The sequence below is a fragment of the Lepisosteus platostomus genome, chromosome 20 (assembly GCF_059453375.1).
Source record: "Lepisosteus platostomus isolate fLepPlt1 chromosome 20, fLepPlt1.hap1, whole genome shotgun sequence".
Classification (NCBI taxonomy): Eukaryota; Metazoa; Chordata; class Actinopteri; order Semionotiformes; family Lepisosteidae; genus Lepisosteus; species Lepisosteus platostomus.
The window spans coordinates 17,435,948-17,450,168 of NC_142630.1; the positions used below are offsets into that span (position 1 = coordinate 17,435,948).

At 43.1% G+C, this 14,221-nt stretch overlaps 1 protein-coding gene across 1 annotated transcript in view; it reads right to left on the reverse strand.

Moving 5' to 3' along the window:
• The window catches only part of nfatc3a (nuclear factor of activated T cells 3a), a 61,226-nt gene extending 54,634 nt beyond the window's left edge, over positions 1-6,592 (reverse strand). Inside the window, exon 1 of the mRNA XM_088614389.1 lies at positions 6,135-6,592. Coding sequence (XP_088470515.1) covers positions 6,135-6,225 — 91 coding nt within the window. The 5' untranslated portion in view covers positions 6,226-6,592. The remainder of the gene's footprint in view (positions 1-6,134) is intronic.
• Positions 6,593-14,221: the final 7,629 nt, after the last annotated feature.

Sequence of the window (14,221 nt, forward strand, 5' to 3'; positions counted from 1 at the left end):
GGAGAAGGACAGTGGTATTTTGGAATTAATTAGAAAAGGGAAAACATCTTCCGTCACATCCACTGCTATTTCTTTTTATCACACCAGTCATTAATAACGACTGGCCTGTGTGAATCTGCCAAGACCGACAGCCCGCAGGGAGAAAACCGTGGCACATTGGTGTTATTGTTCCAGCACAGAATCCAAATCCTGTTTTTCCTTCTTTTTTCTTCCAAGTTGTTCTTTATTAAACATATTGCTAAAAAATATTTTTTAATGGAAATTGTAATTGAGAATTGAGAATCCAGCAAAGAAATTCACTATTTGTGTGCATCAAGTCTAGATGCAACAGTAACTGACTCAGAAGGGTGATAATTATTTGCCAAAAAAGTAAGCACTTTTTTAAAATCACTCTTATGGTTTTCAAGCTGATTTTTTCTAACGAAAAATATTCCTGCCCCTTTCATCAGTGTAGACAGATTCAGAGGTTTACAGGTTAAGGTCTAAAATAGATAGATACTTTATTGATCCCAAGAGGGAAATTGCAGAAAATAGGAGCTAGGATGTGGCTGGTAGAAGAATAAAGATTTGCTCCCCATCTATTCACTATTCAAATGTCATGAGGTACTATTACAATTAAAAATCCACAATCCCAGGGCACCTCGTGACTTCCCAGTGCAGAATTACAGATAAACAAAACTGGATCAGCAATTTGATTTATTAGAACATACAAAGTCCCACCACTTAGACAGAAAGAGTCTTGAATAAAAACAGACCTGTCACTAACCTTAAATCAGAGTTGAGTATAACAAAAAATTTTACTACCCTTAACAAATCAGTGAATAACCCAGTTCTACATGCAGCCAATACATGTGCCTTCACCTGTACATGCTTAATATGTCATAAAATACCTGCTCTGCACAGAAACACATGAAATATGAGCTATATAAATATTATAATATTAGAAACACAATATTATAAATCCTGAAGAAACACAAATTTCAAATTTCACTTACAAATTCAGACCCTGAGAGTGAAATGAAAATTAACAATGTTATTCTTCAAAACATCAATCCAATCCAACAAAGCTATTAAAGGTCTGCACACACTCCAGCTTTTTTAAAGAGCTAATGTCAGACACAGCACTGCTCCTGGGTCATATGGATATGTAGGTGATCTCATGAAAATTATTCATAGTACCTGTAATTTTCAATTTAGTTCATAACTACTGAGTAAAACACCACTAAGGTTAAGAAAAAATAAATTTAAAAACATACAGAACTTACATTAGCATCCTTTATTTTCTAAAACTAACATCCTAAGCTCAAATGCAAAGTAGAAAAAAGACATTTTAAATTTAAAAGTTATTAAATCACCTGAAATGTTTCTTATTTTAGACATTCATATTCCAAACATTTTGGTACATATTTATATTTTACACCACAGTTCTCAAAATAATTACATGTATTACAATATAATGACATTCATTAATATTAATAACGTATAATAATTAAAATATTCAGATTTAACATACAAACCCAAATTTCCCTTTAGTATGTACTTTATTTCAGGTATTTTGCATTGAGAAGAGCTGAAGTCTGAGTATTCAGCAATTTAAAATCAATAATAGTCTTCAAAAGTGAACAGAAAGCCCAACTGATCAATTTTTACTTGAATTAATCAAATACCTGTCAAGATTACAGAGCACGTTCATTTCCTTTACAACAGCAATGCTTGACTACAGGATGCTCTTGTTGGGTATAAGGCTTTATACCCTCACCTCCTAACACACTAGAAGGCCGACACTTTTATTGTCACAGTAGAATGTCTTACCCATTGACAGTACAAGAACCCAGTTTTTTTAAGTATTAAACATATTGGGATTAAATAAAGTAAAAAAGTAAACTAAGGCAGAACATTTAGTGTGAAAGATAGTGCTCTCTCTGAGCCGTGACACTACTTTATTCACATATAAAGAGTCACGACCCTCCTCAGGACTGAAGGGTTGAAAATGGATGTACAATAATGACAAACAATATTTAAAGTATTACATTTACCAAACAATCTGCTCTTTGGTAGAAAGATATAAAATACATACAAGTTAAAAACAAAAACATGACAAACGCATGTACTACAAAGGAACTGAAAAGCATTTAGCAGGCATAATGGAAGACATGATAATGAAAAAGAGTTCTCTGGGAAAGCCCTGCATGTTTTCCTCGATATTTATTTCAGACACTTAAATGCTTCCTTCCAGACAGGATTGTCCTAGATTAACCTGCTAAACTAGATCACTCAAAAATTAAATTTAACTATCTGAAGAAAATTAACAACCAAGATTTCAATTAAAACAAATTAAAACCATAATTATTTTTAAAACAATACAAAATATAATTGTAATTACCTAAATCATATAATATAGAAAAATATAAATACAGAACACATTTGATTTTATTACTGATTTGTAATTTCCATCTATAAAGAAATTAACACTCATCGTCAAAGATTAAATGCAGAATCACACACAACGATAGAGACTACAGCAGGAAACCAGTGGCAGTAAAAGGGCTGGGAGAGTGGACGACTGTCACTGACTCTGCAGAGAGTCACTGTTTCAGTGGTAAGACACTAGAGAGCAAAGGCTCCCAGTGACTGAACAAAGCAAGTATGTTAAATAAAGATGGACAATAAATTTCGACTTGCCCGTGGCTTAGCAACTTTCTAACAATCATAATAATAATAAAACAGCAAGAGGCCTTTGAGGTATAAATACCTCAGCTTTATGTAAATATGACTTTTATCTCGCCCCCTCACAGTAACCCGTTTGGGCAGACACCGTCATGCTAACAGAACACAGACCATCTTACTCTTCTGCAAACAGTACCTTACAGTTCGAGAAGACAGAATGAAATTTTGCGACTGCCGGAGGTGAACCTGTCACTGAGACTACAGTGGCACTAGATATGAGAGCATAGCTAAATGAGCACTGAGACAAGTCGGGAGATTTAAATTGCTAATCCACCAGTCCTCTCTCAGGCTATGAAAGTACAGATGTTTTAAAGTAAAATTGAAAAACCAATGACTTGGAATTTTCCTTTGGTCTTACACCGCGGTGCCATATCTTCTGGCCATCAGGATGACTGAGAACAAGACTGTTTTCTCTATGACTGCCGCACAAAAGAGACACATAAGTCCATTTTAATATTCTGCTGCAAAAAATAGTTTTACACCATTTTATATAATAAGGAGTTGGATTTTCTTTAAGAAAATATCACCCTTTGCTGGAACAAATAAATGACTTCACTTTTTTAAAAGTTTGTTTATTCTATCCTGAAGTACTTTTCAATGTGTAAAATCAATGGAGCCTTATTAACTCATCCAGAACAACACACACACTTGCATACAACACATCAACAGGAGAGCACCTGGCAGGAAACACTCAAAGACCATGACGATAGATCTTAAAGATGCTGAACGTCATAGGATAAGGAGTTTTTTTAAAAACTCTTTTCTTTCAAAAAGTCCTAACATTTGTGGATATATGTGTTATATGTGTAAAAAATGAAATGTTTATTTCTGATACAGAACTACACAACTGGCTGCATGATAAACTATACTGTAAAATATAATACACTACACATACAAGTCAGTGTTTCTCAGTGATTTCAATATTTTTCACTATAGAAAACGTTGATAGTAAGGGTTTGTATACACCCCTCAGTATAAACCAAAAATGTGCAGTCTGGACAGACAGTAGTTTTACACATTTTATAAATGTGAGTTATGTCTGACACTTCAGAAGCCAAACATACTTGCTCCTCAAAAACACTGAACTGCATCACAGAACATGATTATCCGATATCTAGGCAGATGCAACTAGTCAAATTATACAGCCGATTCGAATCATACACGTTCTCAATAAAGAAAACAAGCTGCAGTTGTTAGTACACATCAGCAGATGGACTGTAAGAAAGAAAAGCAAGTAAAGGTAATCAGTATTACTGGGAGGGGTGAATCTGGGACCTTTAGGTTTCACTTTTCCTTAAAGCATGCCTGTGCTTTTATCCCCCTCTTCATAGTCACAGAGAAAGTAGCTACCTTCTGTATAAACACACCCCACTTTTTTCCCCACCAAAAACATGCGGTCACACGAATTTTTAAAGTTATGCAAACTTTGTATATTTGTCATTTTCATTTGACCCTCGTGACCTTCTTTGTCCTGTGGCGCCAGTCTCCCCGCTGCGCGCAGGGCCCCAGGCTGCTGTCCAGCCCCACTCTCGGCCCGGGGCCCTGCGCGCTCTGCCCCTCCTGACTTCGGCTTCTCTGTTGGCACAGATACTGCTCTTGTGTGCGGTCTAGAGTTAACCGTGGCTATTGTTGAGAATGGGCTAAAACCATCATTTGAAAAGCTGATTGTTAAAATGTTGTAACCTTTTCTGTATCCTATTAAACGGGATGCGCGTTCTCACGCACAGCTGACAGAGGGAAAGTGAACGCAGACACGCAGGGGTTAGAAAGGATGGACGTTTTGAAAGCTGTATGTTTGACTGCATCATCACAAGTGCTGTAGTTCTCTCCCAGACGCTCGCCAGCCCCGGGAGCCCCGCTGGCTGGAGATGTCTTTACAGTAAAGGGCAGACGCCACTGCAGCCTCTGATGTGCTGATAGCGACCTGCGAGTTACACTGGAGTCTGACCGTTTTCCTGTTTCAGACCTAACCCAACCGTGCAGCTCTGGGGTGTGCAAATGGACAAGAAATACGTGAGAAATAAAGTAAGATTTTTTAAAAAGTAAAGAGGTTTGTTTCCGGTGTAAATCCTGTTATTCTGCGAGCCTGAGGTCACTCTGACGGGACGGGTCGCTCACGGTGCCCGCTGCCATGTGCGCCGGTCTCAACTTGACAGGTGTCGGTTGATAACGGTTTCAAAATGGTTACCACAGGTATTTTTTTTTTGCGAAACAAATGCACGTAACCGCGTCTTCTTTTTTTTATTGAAACTCTCGCAAACAAAATGAGAAATAATTCGAGGCTAGGGCCAGCGCTGAGGCACGCAGGTCGCCGCCAGCTGTCCAGGCGACGCGGCCGGAGAGACGCAGCTGACCAGGCCGCGCAGGGCCCGCTGGTTATAGAGTGACCACTCTCCCACCGGCATCGCCCAAAGAGCTCCAATACCACGAGAGGAACAAAGGAGTATTTGTAAATGCTGAGCAACCGCAGCTACAAGAAGAGAAAATCAGAACTGCAGTTTCTTTTTAAAAAAGCATAAATAACTGCCAGTAGTGTACAGGGGCTTAAGATATAACTCAATCACTTCTGAAGACTTGAAAGTCTGTCTATAGACAGCGAGCCTGTTTTCACACGTGTTGACAACCTCAAACACGATGCAAAGTGATCTGATTATATTAACGGATGCACGGAAAACTAACAAATGTATTTGCACTACGTACCTATATTTTATTTTATTTTTTATTCAATGCACCTCCACAAGCAGAATTTCCACCAGCAGTGCCCCCAGGGTGAGCTTAGACTCGCTACATAAACATTTGAAACCTGTTCTTCTAGATTTTCCACAACTCCGTTTGTAAAGGAAAACAAAATTAAAATTAATTTAAAAATGCGCCAGTGACACTCGCTGCCTCGGACTCACTTTCGCCGAACATGAGTGAAAGAAGAGGCACATTAACCTGCACTCAGAGACATCACTGCAACAGCCAATAAGAGCTGGAACGAATTTCTATCATCTGGACGCGGTTTTTATGTTTATATAAAATGAGAGGTTTCATTCGATTGCCTCGCTCTGAAATGAAGGGGGGGAGCCTTTTTTGCGAGACTGTAAATTAAGACAATTAATAGATGCAAATTACAGAACATAAACAACTACAACGTGCAAACTGTTAAAGCGAGAATTAATAATAAGACAATCCAACCAGCGGAATAAGTATTATCCACACCTAGGAAAATAAGCGGCATTCCCACTTGCGGGGTGTAATAACAAAAAGGGCACCGCTGTTCCCAAAGTTTGCAAACTTCTTTCGCGCTGCACGGCTGGGAACAGCGGCGTGCCGGCGGGACGGGCACGGAGCGCAGCCGCCGGACGGGCCGGGCGCCCGCGGCGAGCGTCAGCGCGGACACAGCCGGTCCGGAAGGCACTAACCTGCGGGGCCTAGCGCCTGCTGCTGCCCGTCCTCCCCGAAGATCAGCCTGAAGTCCAGCTCCTCATTGCCGCTGCAGTTTGCAGTAGTCATCGGGTTTGACAGCTCGGGCTCGCCCGTCACTCTGCTCAGCAATGCCCCGCCGCAGGACTCCTCACAACATTTAAAAACAAAACTTTTTCGTGGTCGTCGCTCCGCAAGATTTCTGCCCCCGGTTTTGCGGACCCACAGCCTACATTAAAATCCTCGCTCCCGTATTCCGAAGCGCTTCTCTTCCCAGAGTTTTACTGCTCACGCTTCGTGCTCTCCTGCGCTTCGCTGCGGACGAGCGGCCGTGTCCGGTGTGCCGGTGCTGTTGCCTGGGCGACGGTACAGGACGGTAGGTAAAATTATCGCCTCTCGCTCTGTCTCGAGCTTCTATCCCAACTTTTACTAACAGCGCGTGACAGGGCAGCTCCAGCGGTGACGTCAGCAAACTCGGCAGACACGAGCGCGCGCTCACACGGCCACAGACAGAGCACCTAGCCTCCTGGCTCGCAGAAAGGGCTTTTGGGAATTGAAGTTCCTTAAAACCTTTCAGCTCTGAACTGAATCCTCTTCAGTCCTCATGTTTTGCATATTTATTAATTTATAGTTAGATTTGATTGATTTGTATATTATGTGAATATAATAAAATAACACATACTATTACATGATATATGAAATAAATAGAAACATATACGGCATATTAATCTCTAAATATATTCAAATATATTTAAGATAAATAGTGACTGATTGTCAAGACACAGTCATGGCAGCTTTAGTTTTTAAAAATGAAATCATTACAAATAAGAGAGGCCATTTAAAGACATTCCTCTGCAACCCAGAGGTGCTTCAGATTACAGCAGTGACAGTCTTCATAGTGCCCCCCGTGCTGTGTCACATCTTGGGGCTCCCCTCTGCACCCCAGTGCAGGCTACAAGAGCAGCAGTCTTTACGATGCAAATGTGTCCCTTTGACCTGAACAGGAGCCCTGGCTCTGCCGTTTAGAAAGCAACATAAATAGAAATCTTGTGCTCACAAGTTAATGAATGACAGCCGTATCCACTCACAAAAATAAATCTCAGTGGAAATTCCTAGAGCTTTATGGCTATTATTAGCATTTTATGAAAGTGTACTGACAGGTGTTTTCAGAGATACCTGAAGCTATAACCTCCATGCTGGCTGCGTGAGATATCCTCTTCACAGCCTGCGATTCCACCAGGATCACAGGAAATAGACTCTGTGGAGAGTGGCACCATAGCAGTGAAACACAGCTCTCACTTATCGCCATTGTACCAAATGAATGGAGCTGGATGGTGCTTGAAAATTTTGGTCAGATTAAGCAGACTGCAGGTCCAATATTTGTCCGTTAAATTAGAATATGTGCTTTTGCTCAGCTATAAATGAAGAGCTATTGTGATATAATTAGCCATACTGCAGAGTTTCCAGTGAAAAGGGCGACTGTATAAAGACAGCGGCCTTGGTAGAAGCCTTTAAATGAAACATACAAGTGTCCTGTAGCCCCAGTGTCTATGGCAGAGAAGAACAGGCCTGTCAGACTGGTAGTGGAGTGGACAGAGTAGCCCGATACCAGTCGCCAGGGTGCCCAGGCCTGAACTCAGGACTGTCAGCTCCGCTCCACCAACCTGCTCTCAATCTCCCCCTTGACGGTGGGCAGGACAGCTGCTGCCTTCTCAGATCCACACTGGGCTTTGTCCTTGTAAGGTCAGGGTTCTAGCCCTGCATCCTGTTCACAGACGCACCTGTGCAGTCTGAAAGCCTGTTTGCCCTGAACCCTGTTCACAGACGCACCTGTGCAGTCTGAAAGCCTGTTTGCCCTGAACCCTGTTCACAGAGCACGCACCTGTGCAGTCTGAAAGCCTGTTTGCCCTGAACCCTGTTTGCTGAGCATGCACCTGCGCAGTCTGAAAGTCTGTTTGCCCTGCACCCTGTTCACAGAGCACGCACCTGTGCAGTCTGAAAGCCTGTTTGCCCTGAACCCTGTTCACAGAGCACGCACCTGTGCAGTCTGAAAGCCTGTTTGCCCTGAACCCTGTTTGCTGAGCATGCACCTGCGCAGTCTGAAAGTCTGTTTGCCCTGCACCCTGTTCACAGAGCACGCACCTGTGCAGTCTGAAAGCCTGTTTGCCCTGAACCCTGTTCACAGAGCACGTACCTGTGCAGTCTGAAAGCCTGTTTGCCCTGAACCCTGTTTGCTGAGCATGCACCTGCGCAGTCTGAAAGTCTGTTTGCCCTAAACCCTGTTCACAGAGCACGCACCTGTGCAGTCTGAAAGCCTGTTTGCCCTGAACCCTGTTCACAGAGCACGCACCTGTGCAGTCTGAAAGCCTGTTTGCCCTGAACCCTGTTTGCTGAGCATGCACCTGCGCAGTCTGAAAGTCTGTTTGCCCTGCACCCTGTTCGCAGAGCACGCACCTGCGCAGGCAGACTGTCTCAAACCCAGGTGTCAACAACCTGCCAGTGAAAACAACCCTTTCGACTGTACATTAAAAAATGTACATTTTTTAAGGTAAAAAAATTAATGTACTAGATAATTCAGTTTAACAGTTTCCTATTTCCTGGAACATAGAACAACTTTTTTTTTCAATATTTAAAAGTTTGTTTTTCAAGGCAGAGTGCTGGTTACTTATTTCTGAAGCTCAGGCTGTGGAGAAAAACCTCGATTAATTGTAAAAACACTTCAGCTGCTTTGATGCAGATACAGTGATATCTAATAATAATAATAATAATAATAATAATTATTATTATTATTATTATTATTATTATTATTATTATTATTATTATTATGAAACAAGTAAAGGTTTCTTCCATGCTGAAAAGCAAAGAAAAGAAACACAATGTTTCAACTGTGGAGCCTTCTTCGGGTGCTTCACATGGGTGCTTCACACCTGAAGAAGGCTCCATAGACGAAACATTGCGTTTCTTTTCTTCTCTTTTCAGCATGGAATAAACTTTTACTTGTTCTTTTGCAGTCTACGCATACTGATGCAGCTACCAACCTGAACTTCTTCATACTACTACTACCACTAATAATAATACTTATTATTATTATTTCTTGTACATAGCTCTTTTCTGGACACTCCACTCAAAAGCGCTTTACAGGTAATGGGGATCCCCTCCACCACCAGTGTGGAGCCCCAATTGGATGATGCGACAGCAGCCAGAGTGAGCAAGTACACTCCCCACACACCAGCTATAAGGACCTCGGTTTTATGTCTCATCCAAAAGACGGCGCCTTTTTACAGTAGTGTCCCTGTCACTATACTGGGGCATTAGATCCCACACAGACTGCAGTGTGAGCGCCCCTACTGGCCCCAGTAACACCTCTTCCAGCAGCAGGCTTAGCTTTCCCAGGAGGTCTCCCATCCAGGCTCACACCTGCTGAGCTTCAGTGGGCTGCCAGTTATGAGTTGCAGGGTGATATACCTGCTGGAAAAATATGGAAATAATCACACTAATGTGTTCTTATCAGCCTCCGCTCTGGGTGGAAATAACAGTGGGATCTTCTAACAGTCACTTCCCTTGTTCTTTAAAACTCTGCAGTTTTATGCACAAATTGACAAGGATTAGAACTGCAGGCCCCTGACGCTGATCCCTTTTCCTATGCTGAGGGAAGGTGGGATTGTGTGTCTGCCCTCCGGAAGGAAATACTGTGTTCAAAGCCTGCTCTTCGCTATTGTCTGCAGGTGACACACTGGCTCATGTGAACGTTAGGAACAGGACATCTACACGCCGCAGGTGGGAGAGCTGGTTGTGTGTCAAACAGGAGGGTGACATTGAGCCTGAGAGGAGTTTCTGAAATGAAAAGAATTGCAGTTTCACCCACTTCACTTAAAAAGGGAAGGAAAAACAATTCAGTCAGGTTGTTAACTAATAATAAAAGGAGGAAAAAAGACTTAAAATTCTTTGCTGAAGATGGGAATCATCATGAAGACCTTTTTTTCTTTTTGATTTTCCTTTCAAGGCATTTTGGCCTCAGCGTTGTCCCAGAGTGATCCAGACCACGCGAACACTGCTGTGCAGTGAAGCCTGCGAGAGCAGGAACTGAGTCACCTTTCTTCATGTTGCATTTCCATTTGACTCAGGTGTTCAGCGTGCAATAGACAATGTAATTATGAAACCTTGTCGGTTTCTCAGGTTTCCTGAACTTGGGCACAGTTCTCTTGGCCCATTCTTCCCCGCTGTGTGTTCTCATCCCACTGCTGCTGCAGCCCATCAATGCTAAAAGCTTCAATCAACCTTCCGCTCCGCTATACTAAAATATTTAAGACAAACTAATTGTATGTGCCGTTTTGCATCAAGAGATCTGCCTGTTGCAGGCTCAACAGTTCTGAAATTGTTCCCTGTGTGAGTGAGCTGAGATTAATTTGTGTTTTCCCTATCATGTGCAACACATGGTATGTGTTTCATATCATGTGTAACATATCACGTGCACATGATATGAATAATAGAGATGTAATCTCAGATCACTCACACAGGGAAAGATTGAAAGATTGATGTCCCTGTTTTCACTATACCTGGGGACATAACAGAACTGTCCAGGTCACCAAAAATTACCTTCAATAAGTAGTGTGAATAATCAGGATGCGGCTCTCCTCTAGAACATTCTTTAGCTCCAGTTCACAACCCTCCAATGCCCCCAGACAGGGATGAATGCAAATCTTGTCTTGCTTGATCAGCCCCCGAGAAGAGAGGCTCTTCAATAATGCAGGTGCTGCTTTGTTGTGGGTTTGCAGAGCCTCTTTCGCTACGGATGAGGATTGATTCGTCCAGAGGGCCCTTCTTGAAAGATGAAGACTGGCTATGGGAGAGTAGCTGGAGCAGAGTGGCTGCAGTACTAGGTGTACAGAGAGTGAGGAGTTTGAGATGCTGAGGCAGAGTGTGTACAGGGTGTGAGGAGAGTGAGATGCTGGGCAGAGTGTGTACAGGGATTGAGGAGAGTGAGACACTACACCAGAGTGTGTACAGGGTGTGAGGAGAGTGAGACACTACACCAGAGTGTGTACAGGGTGTGAGGAGAGTGAGACACTACACCAGAGTGTGTACAGGGTGTGAGGAGAGTGAGACACTATACCAGAGTGTGTACAGGGTGTGAGGAGAGTGAGACACTATACCAGAGTGTGTACAGGGTGTGAGGAGAGTCAGGAGCTGTGGCAGAGTGTGTACAGGGTGTGAGGAGAGTCAGGAGCTGTGGCAGAGTGTGTACAGGGAGTGAGGAGAGTGAGACACTATACCAGAGTGTGTACAGGGTGTGAGGAGAGTCAGGAGCTGTGGCAGAGTGTGTACAGGGTGTGAGGAGAGTCAGGAGCTGTGGCAGAGTGTGTACAGGGAGTGAGGAGAGTGAGACACTATACCAGAGTGTGTACAGGGTGTGAGGAGAGTCAGGAGCTGTGGCAGAGTGTGTACAGGGTGTGAGGAGAGTCAGGAGCTGTGGCAGAGTGTGTACAGGGAGTGAGGAGAGTGAGACACTATACCAGAGTGTGTACAGGGTGTGAGGAGAGTCAGGAGCTGTGGCAGAGTGTGTACAGGGTGTGAGGAGAGTGAGATGCTGGGCAGAGTGTGTACAGGGATTGAGGAGAGTGAGACACTACACCAGAGTGTGTACAGGGTGTGAGGAGAGTGAGACACTACACCAGAGTGTGTACAGGGTGTGAGGAGAGTGAGACACTACACCAGAGTGTGTACAGGGTGTGAGGAGAGTGAGACACTATACCAGAGTGTGTACAGGGTGTGAGGAGAGTAAGACACTATACCAGAGTGTGTACAGGGTGTGAGGAGAGTCAGGAGCTGTGGCAGAGTGTGTACAGGGTGTGAGGAGAGTGAGATGCTGGGCAGAGTGTGTACAGGGAGTGAGGAGAGTGAGACACTATACCAGAGTGTGTACAGGGTGTGAGGAGAGTCAGGAGCTGTGGCAGAGTGTGTACAGGGTGTGAGGAGAGTCAGGAGCTGTGGCAGAGTGTGTACAGGGTGTGAGGAGAGTCAGGAGCTGTGGCAGAGTGTGTACAGGGTGTGAGGAGAGTCAGGAGCTGTGGCAGAGTGTGTACAGGGAGTGAGGAGAGTGAGACACTATACCAGAGTGTGTACAGGGTGTGAGGAGAGTCAGGAGCTGTGGCAGAGTGTGTACAGGGTGTGAGGAGAGTCAGGAGCTGTGGCAGAGTGTGTACAGGGAGTGAGGAGAGTGAGACACTATACCAGAGTGTGTACAGGGTGTGAGGAGAGTCAGGAGCTGTGGCAGAGTGTGTACAGGGTGTGAGGAGAGTCAGGAGCTGTGGCAGAGTGTGTACAGGCTGCTCTCAGGGAAGATGTCCAGATAACTCACACCCAGCCTGCTGTGCTTGCAGTCGCCCCACAGTGCAGCAGTGGGAGCCCGATTCTCACAAGAGGGTTTAACTGTGAAAACCAGGTTCCTAGAACTGCTGTGCTGTGATCTCTGTCTAACCTCACATTAGGTCTGTAAGTTGAAAGTTCAACTCGGCTGTGCTTTAAGGTTTTTGTAAACATTAATTCCTCCATTACAGAAATAACCCGTAGTTGCAGTGTTAATGACAGTATCGTAGTCACGTTTTTGCTATGCCCAGCTGTAAAACTACAATCCGTCTCGCAGTTAAGCAGGTCGGCAGCAGTAACTGCAGAGTCCGCCTGGTTAAACGCTGTCATCAGGTCCAGTCGGATCAGAGGGGCTCCAGACAGACCGGTGTGCCACCAGGACGCGCTGCGGACAGAGACCCGCGCTGGCAATCCAGTAGAATTTAAAAAAACTAAGCAGTTTTTTGCTGATTCTTATCAAGACATTGCTGTCTGGAAATACCAGAAAAAAAATATGCTTTAAATTTTACAAATGTGGGTGGAGAGGTGTTATCGGTCACAGATGCGCGCGAATTCTTTGATTTCCTGTGCACAAAATTTCCTTTTAAATGCACATGCACAAATCAGTAGTTTTTCAAACGCGAAATAACAGACTCAAATATCACAACTCCTTAATGGTCTTCACTATTTACTATTTAAACTTTCGTTATAATTTTAAAGGCTGTTTGTTTTTCATTTCCTGGTTTAATCACATCATCGTACTACAAAAGAGCAATTACGAAATGACAAAAGAGCTTTTCTCAATTTCAGCTTCCTCACTTTGGATTTCGTTGGGACAGACCCGACTGCAACTTGTAACCCGACTTACTTTCAATGATATATCTGGAAAATGAAAACAATTTCAGTTTGTTTAAATCTGTTTAAAGCCGAACCTGCAAACTGTTTGTGGTGAAGAATGGCGCTTGTAGATCTCTGGGAAGAATGAAGAATGAAAAGTTGCCTTTAATTCGAAAGCTGTTCGTCTCTCACACTGACAGTGCTCCAGCAGCTCTTGTCTGCTCGGCACACCCTCATTGTCAAAGACTCGCTAGTTCGCAGTTCTGTGCGCCCTGAGCTACACAAGAGATGGGCCGCGGTCGTTCCTAAAAAGTGACGATTAAGCATTTTTCTGTCTGCCATGTGGCAGCACCGGCACACACAAGATTCTCATTTTGTTTACAGTTCAGATTACCTTTGTTTTCTATCTTCTCTGATGACCTTTAAAGAAGGAGATAAAGTGCGATATCCGCAGATTGTGTAGGAGGGTGTAGATGTGGTTTATGATATTATGTTCTCGTAAGAAATTTGAAAAAAAAAAGAAAAAAACATACATGCAGACACGCATTGCTCCCGTTTAATTTTGTGTAGATTCAAGGAGAAACCCTCTTTAAGTCTTTGATATTATATCTTACACAGAGGGCATTGATCTACATAAGAATAAAATATGTTAGAATCAGAAAAAACTAAGATTTTCCTTTTGCTTTCTTTGAAGGAAAAGTATGAGACGTAATCAATGTCATACAAACCTTTATAAAATCAGGCATGTTAAAAATGAAATTCAATGGACCTGTTACATTTTTTCTGACAGGAAAATTATCCTAATATTATATAAAGTTCCTAAGTGTTATCATACATATGTATCACATATAGGCTGCAAACTGCAAACTGAACGTGGCTGAAAAAGTCAGCATCATCCTCTCAC